Source organism: Colossoma macropomum, unplaced genomic scaffold, assembly GCF_904425465.1.
Source record: "Colossoma macropomum unplaced genomic scaffold, Colossoma_macropomum, whole genome shotgun sequence".
NCBI classification, from domain to species: Eukaryota; Metazoa; Chordata; class Actinopteri; order Characiformes; family Serrasalmidae; genus Colossoma; species Colossoma macropomum.
The window spans coordinates 29656113-29670988 of NW_023494791.1; the positions used below are offsets into that span (position 1 = coordinate 29656113).

At 41.6% G+C, this 14876-nt stretch overlaps 1 protein-coding gene across 1 annotated transcript in view; it reads left to right on the forward strand.

Moving 5' to 3' along the window:
* Positions 1-14876, forward strand: part of cntln (centlein, centrosomal protein) — a 156758-nt gene that overhangs the window by 56444 nt on the left and 85438 nt on the right. The window contains exons 12-13 of the mRNA XM_036574811.1: positions 7102-7223; positions 11547-11663. Of these exons, the coding sequence (XP_036430704.1) occupies positions 7102-7223; positions 11547-11663 (239 nt within the window). The remainder of the gene's footprint in view (positions 1-7101; positions 7224-11546; positions 11664-14876) is intronic.

Genomic DNA, 14876 nt, shown 5'->3' on the forward strand with positions numbered 1-14876 from the left:
TAGAGGTGGAGACAAGTTATCTGTTCTTAGGTGCTCTTGATAGACTTTAAGAAGTGGGATGCCTGGCATAGCCAAGCTTGGAGGTGGAAAGAAACTGCAGGATCTCACTGATGCATCATTTTAGGAGATTGCTAATCAGCTAATCCAGTAATATTCATGGTTAAGTTTAAATATTTACTGGAGGCTTCACTATAAAGCAGCATACAAATAAAAAAAATGGAAAAGGTACATGTTTGTACCTTTTCATACCTTAATCATTTAGAACAGAACAACATAATGAAAAGCCTGGAAGACAGGGTGTACGAAGTCAATGCAACTTACAAAATACAAATGCAATGGAATATGGTACAGTTATGTTCCCTTACTAAAGGTACTGAAGTCGTAGCCTTGAGGGTACCAACCCAGTAACAAAATAGGGGTTAGAAATCCGCCCCTACTCACAATGAGAATAAGCTGTAGAATTAAGATCATTCCACACTGAACGTGTTGAAAATAAATGACACAAATGCTAAATATTTGGATACTATTTTTTCGCATCAACTCATGCACACTATACGCGATTTTTTCCGTCTTATTCAAAAACAAACAAACAATCACAATGTCTTCAAGAGACAAAGATATCCTTTGCTCCTCACAAAAAGGACAAACGATGACATTGGGTGAGTTACTTTGTATTTTGGAAAAGTGAAAGGAGCACTCAACAGCTTGAACTTTTAGAGCCTTCACATATACACTATATTGCCAAAAGTATTCACTCACCCATCCAAATCATTGAATTCAGGTGTTCCAATCACTTCCATGGCCACAGGTGTATAAAATAAAACCAAGCACCTAGGAATGCAGACTGCTTCTACAAACATTTGTGAAAGAATGGGTCGCTCTCAGGAGCTCAGTGAATTCCAGCGTGGTACCGTGATAGGATGCCACCTATGCAACAAGTCCAGTTGTGAAATTTCCTCGCTACTAAATATTCCACAGTCAACTGTCAGTGGAATTATAACAAAGTGGAAGCGATTGGGAACGACAGCAACTCAGCCACGAAGTGGTAGGCCATGTAAAATGACAGAGCGGGGTCAGTGGATGCTGAGGCGCATAGTGTGCAGAGGTCGCCAACTTTCTGCAGAGTCAATCATTACAGACCTCCAAACTTCATGTGGCCTTCAGATTAGTTCAAGAACAGTGTGTAGAGAGCTTCATGGAATGGGTTTCCAATGGGTTTGGTGTGGAAGAACTTGCCTGGCCTGCACAGAGTCCTGACTTCAACCCAATAGAACACCTTTTGGATGAATTAGATTGGAGACTGCGAGCCAGGCCTTCTCGTCCAACATCAGTGTCTGACCTCACAAATGCGCTTCTGGAAGAATGGTCAAAAATTCCCATAAACACACTCCTAAACCTTGTGGAAAGCTTTCCAAGAAGAGTTGAAGCTGTTATAGCTGCAAAGGGTGGGCCAACATATTAAACCCTATGGATTAAGAATGGGATGTCACTCAAATTCATATGCGTGTGAAGGCAGACGAGCGAATACTTTTGGCAATGTAGTGTAGCTTGGATGTCTGTAGCTTGGTTTGTGCCCTGTTTGTGCTGCTTTTGGAGAGGGTAACTGCATCCATGATGAAACAGGGCACAAGTGAATCTTCTGATGTTTATCAAGAGGTTCTGGTTGCTGGAAGATGGTTGTTGCTATGCTGCCATGCCAGTGCCAGAGACCGTGATTGCCAACTTGCAAGTGGACACGTGAGAGAGATTGAGCTGCTTTATTCTAAGGGTCTATTATAACACTTTGACTCTACTACTGTAACTAAAAATTTTATCGGCTGACGTTATCGGTAATCTGAATTTTTAGCCCCTTAAAATCAGTATTAGGCAAAAAATTTTCAAATTGGTCAGGCCCTACAGGCCACGTGTTGTACATCCCAAACTCCCCCAAATGTGGGGTCATAACACGAGGAATATGAGCTTATTACACCAGCAGAGTGCTTTTGTATGTGTATGCGTGAGATTAGAGTTCAGTGCTGCTGAGATGATGTCTTAATGAAGAGTTATCCACAGCACTTACAGAAGAGTCAGTGACACACCAGAGATTCATTCAACACATACTCACACCGCTGTTACCCTCCTCTGACCATTGTCTTCCAACTGACCTTCTACTCCTCCTCTAAACACACACGCTCGTGCACGTACACACACTAGTTCGCCGTCTGTGAAGGTAATGAAACAGCAGGAGAGAAGCTACTCTGGCGCAAGACTGCTGCAGGACCTATGATATAAACGCTAAACGAATCATCTCCATCACTCTGCTGACCTTCAAGCACACACACACAAGCTCACTCTGTCTCGCTAACTCATGCTCTCTTGCTCTTTGACCTTGCCTACACTTCACATTGATCTCTTTCATATAGTGGTTGATATAGTAGTTTCTTTTAAGAATAGTTGTACATGATGTGATTTCATATTAGAGGTCTGTTCTGGCCTAAAACTAGAGGTTATTGTTATTTACTGTATTATTCAGTATTCTGTTGCTCAGCTTTATGTACTTCAGCCTCATTGGTTCGACAGAATTCATGATTTAATATCGTTTTCACGTTTTCATCATTAGAATTCTCTCACTGCAATACTCAGCATGCGTTACTCAAAGACATGCTACAGCCATTAAGAATCCCTGTGTCATCAACCAGTCCTGACTGCTAGACTATATCCTAATAAATACAACCAAGCTAGCATTAGTGTTGTAATCGTGAACAGTGGTTATATCTTTATTCAGTGCAAAAAAGTGACAGACAAAATTTTTTACCTTATACCTTTTCAGTCAGAGAAGAGGAGCCAAACTGAGGTAAGGTTTGTAGCTAGGTAGCCTTGCTAACTTTAGCTTTTAGGTTATCCTTCTTACCTGATGAGTCAGTTCTAATAGTTTAATAGCTTTTTGTCTGTACTTTCACAAACTTTTAATGTTTGTGCAAGTTAACTTTAAGATTAAGTGAGCATGTTTTTCTATGGATATGAAGCAAATCTATACTGTTTAGACCCTGTGTCCCAGTTTATCTCTTAGGCCATCCAAGAAAATAGGCAAAGCTACTTGCCTGGGCAGTAAGCATTTATTTGTTAAAAAAATGCACACTAACATTGGAGTATATGAAAATCAACAATATGTTGGTCCTTATTATCATAGTAGCATAAAAAAGAGCAAATATTTAAATATTTATTATGAAACTTTTGTATGATGTGGAAGTAAGCAGAGAATTGAGTGCAAATGATAAATCAGCTTTCAGTGCAGGACATCAAGTGTCAGCCTACCAGCACATTTACATGAATCACACCCTCTTGCAGATGTTTTAGTAGGGAGCCTAGGGCTGGGCGATAAAACGATAATGATAATTATCGCGATATAACTTTTCCTCGATAGAGCGATACGACATGTTCGATAAATGTTTGATATGTTACAAGTAAGATGAGTCTTTAGCAACGGCTGAAACGCGGAGTTATACATTCCCTGTTTGAGTGGAGCGACCGGCGATCTGTTCTCCTGTGACTGAGTGTGAGTGACGAGGTCAGTGGTGTAACTATACTGTCCTACAGCGAACTCACCTCTTTCCTAACATCCTAACCAGCTATAGCAGCGTGAAATCACAATCACAAACCTCACAACTACAGCACTGTTACAGCGCTCAGTCATATTTAAGTATTAGTGCATTCCCAAGCAACGAAAGTGAAAGAAAGAAGTGAGTTCATGTGAGTTACAGCCCTGATTTAAACGAAAGGAAACTGAGGACGCTGTGAGGCATTGGAGAGCGGGAGAACGCTAGCTTTCCAGGCTAGCTGTTTTTAGCAGCTGGTTAACTTGAAGCAGCGGTCCGTCACTCCACAACACGGAGAATTGATGATACTGTAGATCAAACAAGACACAAAAGCACTGCTTTCAGTTTAAACGTACCTAAAAAGAGGACACTGTTTGTCTGGTGTTAGATATACTGCGGTTTACCACTTAAACTACTACAATTGAATATCCAGTCGTCGCTAGCTGGTGTCTGAATACTGTGATGTCATTTGTAACGGGGTAGCCGAGCGCTCTTCACCAGCTAAAAATAATCTGTTTTCTTTCTTAAATTATGACTACTACAAAAATAGCCGTGCTTTTCCAGCTGGTAAAAACAGCTGACCACACACTTTCTCCCACTCTCCCATGACAGATTTGTGAAATGTTCCACTGTTTGGCGAGTGTTTGTCATGTTCCGACCATAAAGGATAGTTTAAAACAGCAACTAACTGCCCAGGAGCAAAAATCAGCCTTCAAACTTGAAAGAAATAATGATTTGACATTTATCGCGATACATATCGATATCGAATGATATAAATTTTGTTTATCGTGATAACATTTTTGGCCATATCGCCTAGCTCTAAGGGAGCCATAAAACGACAGCAAGAGCCAATGGCAGTGCTCATAATTTGAGGTTATGCACTGATTCCCCTACTGACCAGACTTCATAGAAATAAAATCATGAGGACTAGAAAGAATAAAAGATTTTTTTTGAAGATGGTAGAATTATGTGATTGTGTGATTATTTTCCTAAAATAACATATTTAAATGCTGTAAATATTGTTGCAGTGTTTGAGGTGGCTTCTGCACTAGCTGCGTTTTATATTTTATATTTTTTGGTGGTGTCAGTAGTACAAAACAAAAGCACAGTGTATTGTTATCAGATTGAATGTGGAATAGTTGCCACATTTATTTATACCAGTGTGCATGTAAAATAAGTACAAATAATTAGTATTATTGTTATTTTCTATTTTTCTTCTTATTGGTATTACAGATGAAGTTGCTAATTGTTTTGATTAGTTAGTGAACACTTGAACAAACATTCATAACATTTTTACTGAACACTTAAGGGTGCTTTACACTCTGACCCTATCTCTGAGAATGCTGCGTGTATTTTGTAGTTTGCGTGTACATATATTCAGTCTGTGCACAAGTACACTCATTTATTGTCTAGTTATTGTTTTTTTGTGTAGACATATTGTCTGTTATCCCAATAGTACATGTGCACTTATGTCCTTCTCTTAATGTTTTTGCACCAGAGAGGTAGCCTGAATGTGTTTTGTTATACTGTGCCACTGTACATGTATAATGACACAGTTTGATTGAATTGAATTGAATTAACCACAAATACAGAATTTTTTCAGGTTGTTAAATTATTATACTCTATTTTACACACACTCCTACCAGACATGAGTTTGATCGTATGCCAAATATGAAACTGATGAAGAACAAAACTGTTGGTGAATTTTGCGTGTGCTCTTTTTATGATCAGATTTAAGCAAACACATCTTTGATGAATATTGGCCAGTGTGATTTGGGGTGTGTGTGTGTGTGTGTGTGTGTGTGTGTGTGTGTGTGTGTGTGTGTGTGTGTGTGTGTGTTAACTGAACTGTTTCCAAAGCTCTCGTCGAAGACCGGTATTTACAGTTGCCATGCAAAACCTAGTTTATCTAATCAATCCTTCATTAAATTAGATCAGTTGCTGCTGATAGTATTTAATAAATCCATACAATAGCCAAGTAAGTTTTCTTCTAACAGCATTCTTCAAACTAAAAACGACACCTTCATATTACATGTTACTGTGCTTATGATTATTTGTATGTATTTTATCATTGTATTGTGTTTCTACTTACTGCTGAGATAAATAGGTTTAAACAGTTGTCATGGCAGCTTTCAACTTTTGCTGAGTACTGTATGTGTCTGCAGCGGGTTCAGAGTCCCTGCTCTGCTCAGGAGTGTGTGGTGTTGGCAGTCAGGTGGATCAGAGCCGGGCTGTGGACGAGCTGCCTCCTGTCAGCCTGCGCATTTCTGTGTGCATGTGTGCTTTGGTGTGTGTATTGATCGCAGTACCCAGCCTGCACCGTGCCGTCCACTCTGAGGCCTCTGTGTACGCCATGATGTGGCTAACGCCCTGTCACTGGAAACAGGAAACACACGCCCGTCAATCGGAGCCGAGCCACGCTGCTGTTCATTAGAGCTCCACACTGCTGCTCACGCTTTCAGCCCCCTTTTCCCTTCCCTCTCTTCTCTCTCTTTTTTTTTCTTTCCCTTTCTTTTTTCTGAAGGGTCTGCCTGGGTGTCCTCTGGTGAATATGTGAGCAGTAAATCCATACTTGTCACACAGGCGGAGGGGCCGAGGCCGGCTTGTTCTCTTTGTCCTTGTTAATAATAACAGGGTTCAGGGTTCTGTGCTTTTCCCGGCTGGCAGGCCTGCCGTGTCATCGCAGCCGTAAACAAGCTTTCTTCCTTCTCTCTCTCTCTCTCCACTCTCTCTCTGAATGTTCGGCTCCTCTCGTCTCCCGGCTCTGGCCGCTCAAGCAGAAAGCTGAGCTGACTGGGTCTGCCAGCTCGCGCCCTCGCTAAGGTCAGAATAATAGGGGGGCTTCTTGTCAGGAAAATCTATATGTTCACCCCTGAAAAGTCCCATGTAATCTTTAGTGGGGATCTTTTTTTTTTTTCCTCCCCTCTCCTTCTTCTTTTTTTCCTTCTTCTTCTTCAAATAGCTGCCAGCCCAAGGCCAATATTTTCAGGCGATTGGGAAGCGACCCCACTCCCCTAACCGCCCCCCTCCTCAACCCCCAAGTTACCCCCTGCTGAGCGGCTTAAGTTGGAGTGAAGGAGTCAGCCTCTCCCTGTTGGCCGGCCAGCAAAATGTCAGGCTGTAATTATGTCTCAGGTGCCAGGTTGGCGTGGAAACGCTTATCAGTGCCTTGTTCTAAAAGAAAGTGAGAGCGAAAGAAAGACAAGCGTGAAAGAGGGAGAGCACTTTGTGTTTTGTGGGTTTTTTGTGTTTTTTTTTTTTTTGGTAACGAAAAAGTTTTACTAACAAAGTAACTGCACTGTTAGTGTGGATAACCCTTAGACTCTATGTAATGGATAGATGTAAGGAAAGTGTATTCACTTTGGCTTAAAAAAACAGTACTCATAAACTAATCATGTGGCTTTTAAATTATTTATCTGCTATCATTATTTCCCCAATAAAGACTTATCTGAATTAGGACTTGAAACAAAGGACGTTTTTAAATGTATTGTGTGTGTGTGTGTGTGTGTGTGTGTGTGTGTTACAGACAAAAGAGAATGAGGAGTTAAGGAGAGCTCATGCAAAACGTCATGATCGTCTACATCTGATCCAGACCAACTACAGGGCGGTGAAGGAGCAGCTGAGGGAGGTGGAGGATGTGCAGGGCCAGTAAGTGACCATTAATGTCCACTAATTCTGTGTTCTTTAGACCATATTCACATTCTCCAGCAAACAGGCACCATCATTCCCCCCTAAACAAATACAACTATGCTTCATCAAACACAAACATTATCTACTGAACAATACAGTTCACCACTAAACATAAATGTTTCGCACCAAACACCACCAACATTCTCTATCAAAGAGCATTATTCTCCAACAGACAGCATACGTTTCTATCAAACTCAAGTGGTGACCACCAAATAAACACCAACATTCTCCACCAGGCCCCAACATTCTCCACCAGACATGACAAATTCTCCAAACATGATTCTTAATTATTGTCCACCACTGGCAATATTATATACCCTACATAAACACTCTCCATCGAATGCCTTCATTCTCCATCAATGTTCTACACCAAACAGTTCTCTATCAAATGCCATCAAACACCAATATTTTTATGCTGGTGATTGGTTCCTTATGCTGGAGCGAGGGTGTGTGCACACATGGCAGTGCTGATGCAGGGCCAGTTAAAGACCTAAAGTAGTGGGATTCTCAAAAACATTCAACATAGAAGCATCTCTGAAATACTTCCACCACTTATTTGATTCAATAGTTCAGATGCTTCTCTATTTTTTTTGTACACACTGTGGTGTATTTAGAGTCTTACCTTTAGAAAGAGAAAGGTGGACAAGAGATTGAACGTAAATGATTTGAGTTCCCTTTTAGAGTAGTGCTTGTAGATAAAAGCCCAGACCATGTGCCGAAGCAGAGCACGCAGCGAAGTGTCATTAAGATTTCCCGCACCCTCTCGCTCCCTTCTCAAGCCTTTTAAATGTAACTAATGGAAGCGTATGTTGAGTATCCACACGGGACACAAGTGTTGACCTTGTCGGCTCTGCTCTCTCTGGGTTAATTAAAGAAAACAGCCATGCAACGTGAGCCCGTGTGAAAGGAGTGTGAATTTATCCACCTCTGCTGTGTCTGCGTGTGTGTGTATCTGTGTGTGTGTATTGGACCGGCAAAATAGACACACTGTGAATATGGTAAGATTTCCATGCTCCTGCTTTTGATCAGACATTGTGTGAAAACATGATTACATTTCCTGGTGAAACCTTGAGTTTTTTTTGCGAGAGATCCACAGATGCCAGTGTTGGTGTCAGTCCAATACATTAAAGCACTTAAACAAAATACTATGACTTTATATGAACTCCATGTCATATACAGTGTTTTTTAGATGACCAAAAACAATATTGAACAAATTGTAATAATGGTCATTGTCGGGAGCCTTTCACGTTTTTCATATTCTCATCATGGTTTATTAAGTGTACTTTTATTAACTTTCCTGTCTCAGAACCTCAAATCCCAATGATTGCTCTAAAACAGTGCTGCTTAAAAACCATTCATTAGCTGACGCCCCGGTCTTCTTTGAAAGCGCTGTTCTGACTGGCCCGCATTGCTGGCTTCTGAGCTTTGCGGATGTTTGTGGCTGTTTGAAGCCGATCCCTGTCTCAGAGGCCCGTGGAGACCGTGCCAGTCAGTTTGGAAGACAATAGGAAATGAAGAAGCTCTGTTAAATGCAGAGAAATCAGTCCTAACAAGCCAGGGGGGAAAACGTCAGCTCTCATCGCTTTTTGGGGCTTGTTAAGGAGCCCCCAGCCACCACCATGCTGGGCTCCTGCTCCTACCCCCCGCCTCTGGCCCCATTCCTCCACTTAGAAACTCTCCTCCAGCAGCTCAGTGGGTGGCAGAGTTGATGGGGTTGGGTTAAGGTGGGGTACCCCAAAACACTCTACCTTTTCTTTCACACAGTATTTGTTTTGACCCTTTTGTTTGTTTGTGATGCTGGAGAGCACTTTCTGCACAGCACCAGCAAAAAATCAACACTGTGCAAACTCTTTCGATGCTAGCTACGCCTCTGCAAATAAATCCATTAGCTATCATGGCTAAACGGATTAGCCTTTCTAACTAACCATGTTACACACCTGCTGGCTGAGGTGCTCCGGAGAGGTCAGGCTCGCAGCGCCCTCCAGTATTGGAGGGCCAGAATTGGTGAGGAAAGAAAGTGGACCCTGATGAGGGCCAAACCCCCTGAGCACTAACACTCCACTGCCTACTAGCAGTGGTAGCGCCTCATTAATATGCAACAGCCTCATGCTGCAGCCCCGAGAAACTCGCCACGTCATTCACAATTAGCTGCACGCTAACCCAACGCCATTAGGAAGAGGCGCGCGCATACCCTTTTCAAAACTCGATTTTTAAGTTTCTAAATCAGACTGGGGGCGATGGGATAAGTAAATAGAATTAAAGGTTATTAAAACATCCACACCCTGATCAAAGATGCGCTCATAAACAGATTCGCAGAATCAAAGCAATTAGCCGCCGCCTTTCCAAAAAGTTCTTCCACTCCCCCCCCCTTGCTGTATAATGAAGTGAAAAGTGCTGTAGTGCTGTTGTCGGGGGGGGGGTGTTTGGAGGAGGGGATGTCTCTGTTAGAACTGGAGATTTTACTCCGTCTCATGAATATGTGCTCCAGGAGACCATTCACAGCCGTTATGCTGAATTTCACAATGGGGCGAGGGTTGGCGCTCTCCAGGATGCGCTTGTTAAGCCCTTCAGAGTGGATCACATTGTGGATTTTTGGATAGAGTGTTTTTCACACGGCATTCTGCTACCCCCACAGACCCCCACAGCACTCTCTCAGTCATAGCAGAGGTTCAAGGGCATTATGGAAGGAAGGAGATAGCTGTAGGCACCTGTCTGAGGAGCGGGGTTTAAGTAGTATTTGTGTTGATGAGAGCTTTGCCGCCACTCTAGAGCTTTATTCCCTAATGGAAGCTTTTTGTTTAGAGTGTGGAAACACAGCACAATTCAGAACTGTACTTTGTTTTCTTCACACTGGGTCGGAACACACATGCATAATGAAAGCATTGTTAGAAAATGAAATAGGGTTGTCACTATGTGTGTGTGTGTGTGGTAACACCATGTAGGGGCATTAAGAATTTAAGTGAGCTGCTGTGATGAGCCTGACCTCGTTTGTGTTTGGCCATTATTTACATTTGCATGGCCCACTGGGAACGCTCTGCTGCAGGCCACTCAGGGCTGCCTTGGGCTCAAACAACTGTTTGTGTGTGTGGTGTGTCAGATTCAAGGCCACTGATTTGAATACTGGCAAACACACAAACACTCAAGCCCAACAGTGCCTGTCCAACACCTCCCCTGTGTTTAGAAAGCCCCAGAGGCTGCCAGGTGTGGCACTGACTGGAGCTAGTGTGTGTGTAGTTTTTTTTCTGCATTTGAGGACCACATGCCCTTAAAAAAAAGAAAGGAATAAGGAAAGATGACTGAAGTCTGTTTGGATGTTTTTTTTTTTTAAAACACAACTATGCCTTTCATTTGTAGACCATATACTGTATATATATATATATGTACATACAGTATATGTAGACCATTCCCCCGAATTAGTTCAAAATGCAGTCCCACAGTAAATAAAAAAATTACTGTCCTATGTTTTCCAGTTGATATGAATGGGAAGTGCAACTGCTTCCCTGTTTCTCATTGGTACATGGTGAGCAGTCAGATGTTTTGAAGTAAATGTGTCCCAAAGTCTGAAAATTAGTGTGTAAGGTTAATAATTGTCACAACCAAACCACATATTTTTATTAAGTGCACTTTTTTGTGTTTTAAAAGTCATGCCCACTTGTTTTTTTTTAATTTGTGAAAAATATTTCTGCATTTTTTTTTTCGGTTACCTTCTAGTTTTTTCTACAAAAATGACATTAAAATGAGTGTTTTGTATTTTCTTGTTTTCTAATGTATTTGAGATGGTAATTTGACTTTCAGTTTCGAGTATTTTGGTCTCTTCCCATTCAGAGAGAGAGGAGTCTGATCTTGTATGGCTGGAAATAACTGTGTTGGTGGCATTGCAAAGATGGCCATTGAGTGAACAAACTTTCCTATATGGATTTTGTCATTGCTTAGGAGTTTCTTATTCCTATTGTAAGTTCTGGTGTGAGCATCCTGACTAATCACAGATGTTTCTTTGGATGTTTGAATCAATAAAGTCATTCACATAATTCAGCTAATATAAATCATTATGGTTAAAAATTATGCATGCCAACCATGTCGCAGCTCACTGTGGGTTCACTTAGGGCTTTTAGTATGTTGCATGTTATATCATAGTCCCAAAAGACAGCACTATAATCACAAATTGAAAAATGCTTTGATAGCATATTATGTAGTTATGAGAGTGTAGGTTAATGAGTAAACATCTAAGTCAACATTTAGCCCTTAAAAGTTAGTGATACAAGTGTATCTGTGTGTGTTCAGGTCGAAAGGCAGGAGGAAGCGCGCTGAGCCGTGGCAGTTACGGCAGGAGAACAGCGATGCCGTTTGGAACGAACTGGCCTACTTCAAGCACGAAAACAAAAAACTCCTCACAGAAAAGTAAGTGAGAAATACAACATTAAGTGGCAATCTGTGGGGTCCAGGCACTATTTTGCAAGTAGACTCTGCAATTGCAATAAGTGCTTTAAGCTTGCACTTTAAGCAAGTGTCATGACAATAGGACATGACAGTTTCTTCATTGTACAATTCAGGTGAAAATATCTCTAAACCAAAATACATAATGGCTTGTGCAATTTAGCCAAACGCATCTATTTGGAAAGTTGTTTAGAATAAGGAGATTTGTCATTTGACACCATTTGAATGTTTATTTCAAATAGAGCAAGAAATGTTGTCCTTTTTTTGTAAGACATACAGAAAAATGTAATAACTTTAATTTTTAATTTTTCAGTTTATTAAATCCGTTTTGACCTTCTCTGAAAACACAGTACTCATTTGAAAATGGTAGATAGTATTAAACTTTACTAAAATGAAATACAACAATATGAATGAAACAATATGAAATACCACTAAAATGAATGCCAAAGGTTCATGACCATACCCTGCCCTCAAAAAAGTTGTTTGTAATGTCATAGAACCAGCCCATGTCACTGAGTTCAGGTCAGGGGCACTTACTATCCACAAAGGGGGCTTTAGACCGAAACAGTTTAAATACTACTGATTTAGGGTGCCTGACAAATGATTGAATATTGTAAGAGACCCTACTGAATTTTCCTACTTTGCACCCACTATGACCTGAAAATAATATGGCTAATAAAGCTCTGTCTAGCTTTATTAGTCTTGTACAGACATACATGTTTGAGTTACCGGAGCCAGAATCCAATTCGGATCCAGAGGACCAACTCGAAAATCAACCTCATTCCTCTCAGTCTGCAACAGAATAATGATTTTTTTCATATCGCGATAAATGTCAAATCATTATTTCTTTCAAGTTTGAAGGCTGATTTTTGCTCCTGGGTGGTTAGTTGCTGTTTTAAACTACATGGTCAGAACATGATAAATGCTCGCCAAACAGTGGAACATTGCACAAATCTGTCATGGGAGAGTGGGAGAAAGTTTCTGGTGAGCTGTTTTTACCAGCTGGAAAAGCACAGCTGCAGTTTTTGTTATAGTCATAATTTAAGAAAGAAATATTGGGTTTAACTGTCTGGTGACGAGTGCTAGGTTATTCCGTTACAAATGCTAAACAATTGGCCAACAACAGTGCTAAACTGTTTAGTTTCTCAACAACATTAATTTAGTACAAACAGCAAACATTAGCTGGCTCGGTATGTCAGTGATGGATGACAGCGCCTTACTGCCATCACTCCTACCACATCCATGTCAGAGCATATCACAGTATTCAAACACCAGCTAGCAGACGACTGAGTTTCTCTATTCTATCGTGGCAGTTTGAGGGGTGAACCGCAATATATTGCTCTCTGTGTAACAGCATTAACTGCAGTGTGAATCTCTCGCACCTGACAAACAGAGTCCTCCTTTTAGGTACGTTTAAACTGAAAGCGGTGCTTTTGTGTCTTGTTTGACCTACAGTATCATCAGTTCGCTGTGTTGTGTGAGTGACGGAGCACTGCTTCAAGTTAGCCAGCTGCTAAAAACAGCTAGCCTGGAAGGATAGTGTTCTCCCACTTTCCAGTGCCTCACAGCATCCTCACTTTACTTAAGTTTAAATCAGGGCTGTAATTTGCATGAACCACACTTCTTTCTTTCATTTTCGTTGCTTGGGAATGCACTAATACGTAAATATGACTGTGTGAGCCTCTGTAACAGCGCTTTAGTTATGAGGAGCAGACATGATTTAATGCTGCTAAACGCTGCTGGTTAAAATGTATGGAAAGAGAGTGAGTTCACTGTAGGACAGTACAGTTACACCACATAACTCGTCACTCACATTTGGTCACAGGAGACCGGATCTCTAGTCGCTCCACTCAAACAGGGAATATATGACTCCACGTTTCAGACATTGCTAAAGACTCAATTTTACTCGTAGCCCCCTCCTTCTCTAATCATGTCGAAAAACTCGGAAGTGCGCCGTCTTTTGGTGACAGCAGAGTAGTGTCGCTTTCTTTGCAGTAGAAAACGCCACCAGGGCTGTCGCTAGTATGTGGAAGTGTGAGAACGGTGTATTATATCGAAAATCTATTGGACCTATCGAGGAAAAGTTATATCGCCCAGCCCTAGGCATAGCTAGTGTAAGCTAACTGAGAAGTAGTAGCCTGTTAGACCTGTTCCGTAAATGGCCGTTTCTGCTTGCATATCGCCTGGAGAAACAACATGCTTACTTCGCATGATCTTAGAGATCTTAGAGATGAGATCCATTGGCTTGGCTACTCAAAGTGCCATGTAGCTGATAGCGCTGTTAGCCCAGCTGAAGTTAGCAACTCAGGCGCTGTCTGAGGAGGGCCAGCGAGCCATAACGAGATCCAGCTCACAGTGTGAAGTGTAGCCGCTGGGCACTGACCTTGCTCAAACAGCCTGAAGGGGCGAGGGTAGGCCGGCTGGCTGATAGCATCTTTAGCTTAGCCGAAGTTACCGAGACTGCCACTAAAGTTTTTATAATGTTATAGTGTTAGGGGAGGGGTCATGCTAAGTTGGCTCTAGTGCGTTATCAAGCCATGATTTCAGGCCTGCCGAAATAATTCCGAGCACAAAAATTATGAAAAACTAAACAATTTAGTACCACATAGTTCACAGTCTTTTCACAAGTTTTCAGCAGTTATTTTCTAGCATGTATAATGTGTTTAGTAACAAATCTCTGAGTTCCTGTGCCTCCTATCACCAGTAGTGCTTCTGTTCTTTTCTGCCAGTCTCATGTTGCGGGTGTTAAAGTTTGATCCTCCTGCTGTTCTTCCTACTGCCACCCCCACCCCTCTCATTATCAGCTCCGGCTGCCATCATTAGGCCCACTACCACCGCACTGCCACTTCCAAACTCTCTCTCTTTCTCTCACACACACACACACACACACACACACACACACACACACACACACACCACAACCATGGAGAAGAAAAATTACATTACCAAGTTTTAAATGGTGCGTCTGTGAAGAGGTTTCATTTTCTGGCCTGTGTTAATGATTAATGATAATTTCAGGTGTTAATGGTTAAGGGCTTTGTTTCCTACCAGAAACAGCACTTCTCTTGACAATCCTCCCTCTAGCAGGGGCAACAAACATTAATGGATTAAAATGATTGGTGTGATGGCAGAGATTTCTCACTAGTGGGAGATTTCAAAGGACGGACAGTGTTCTTT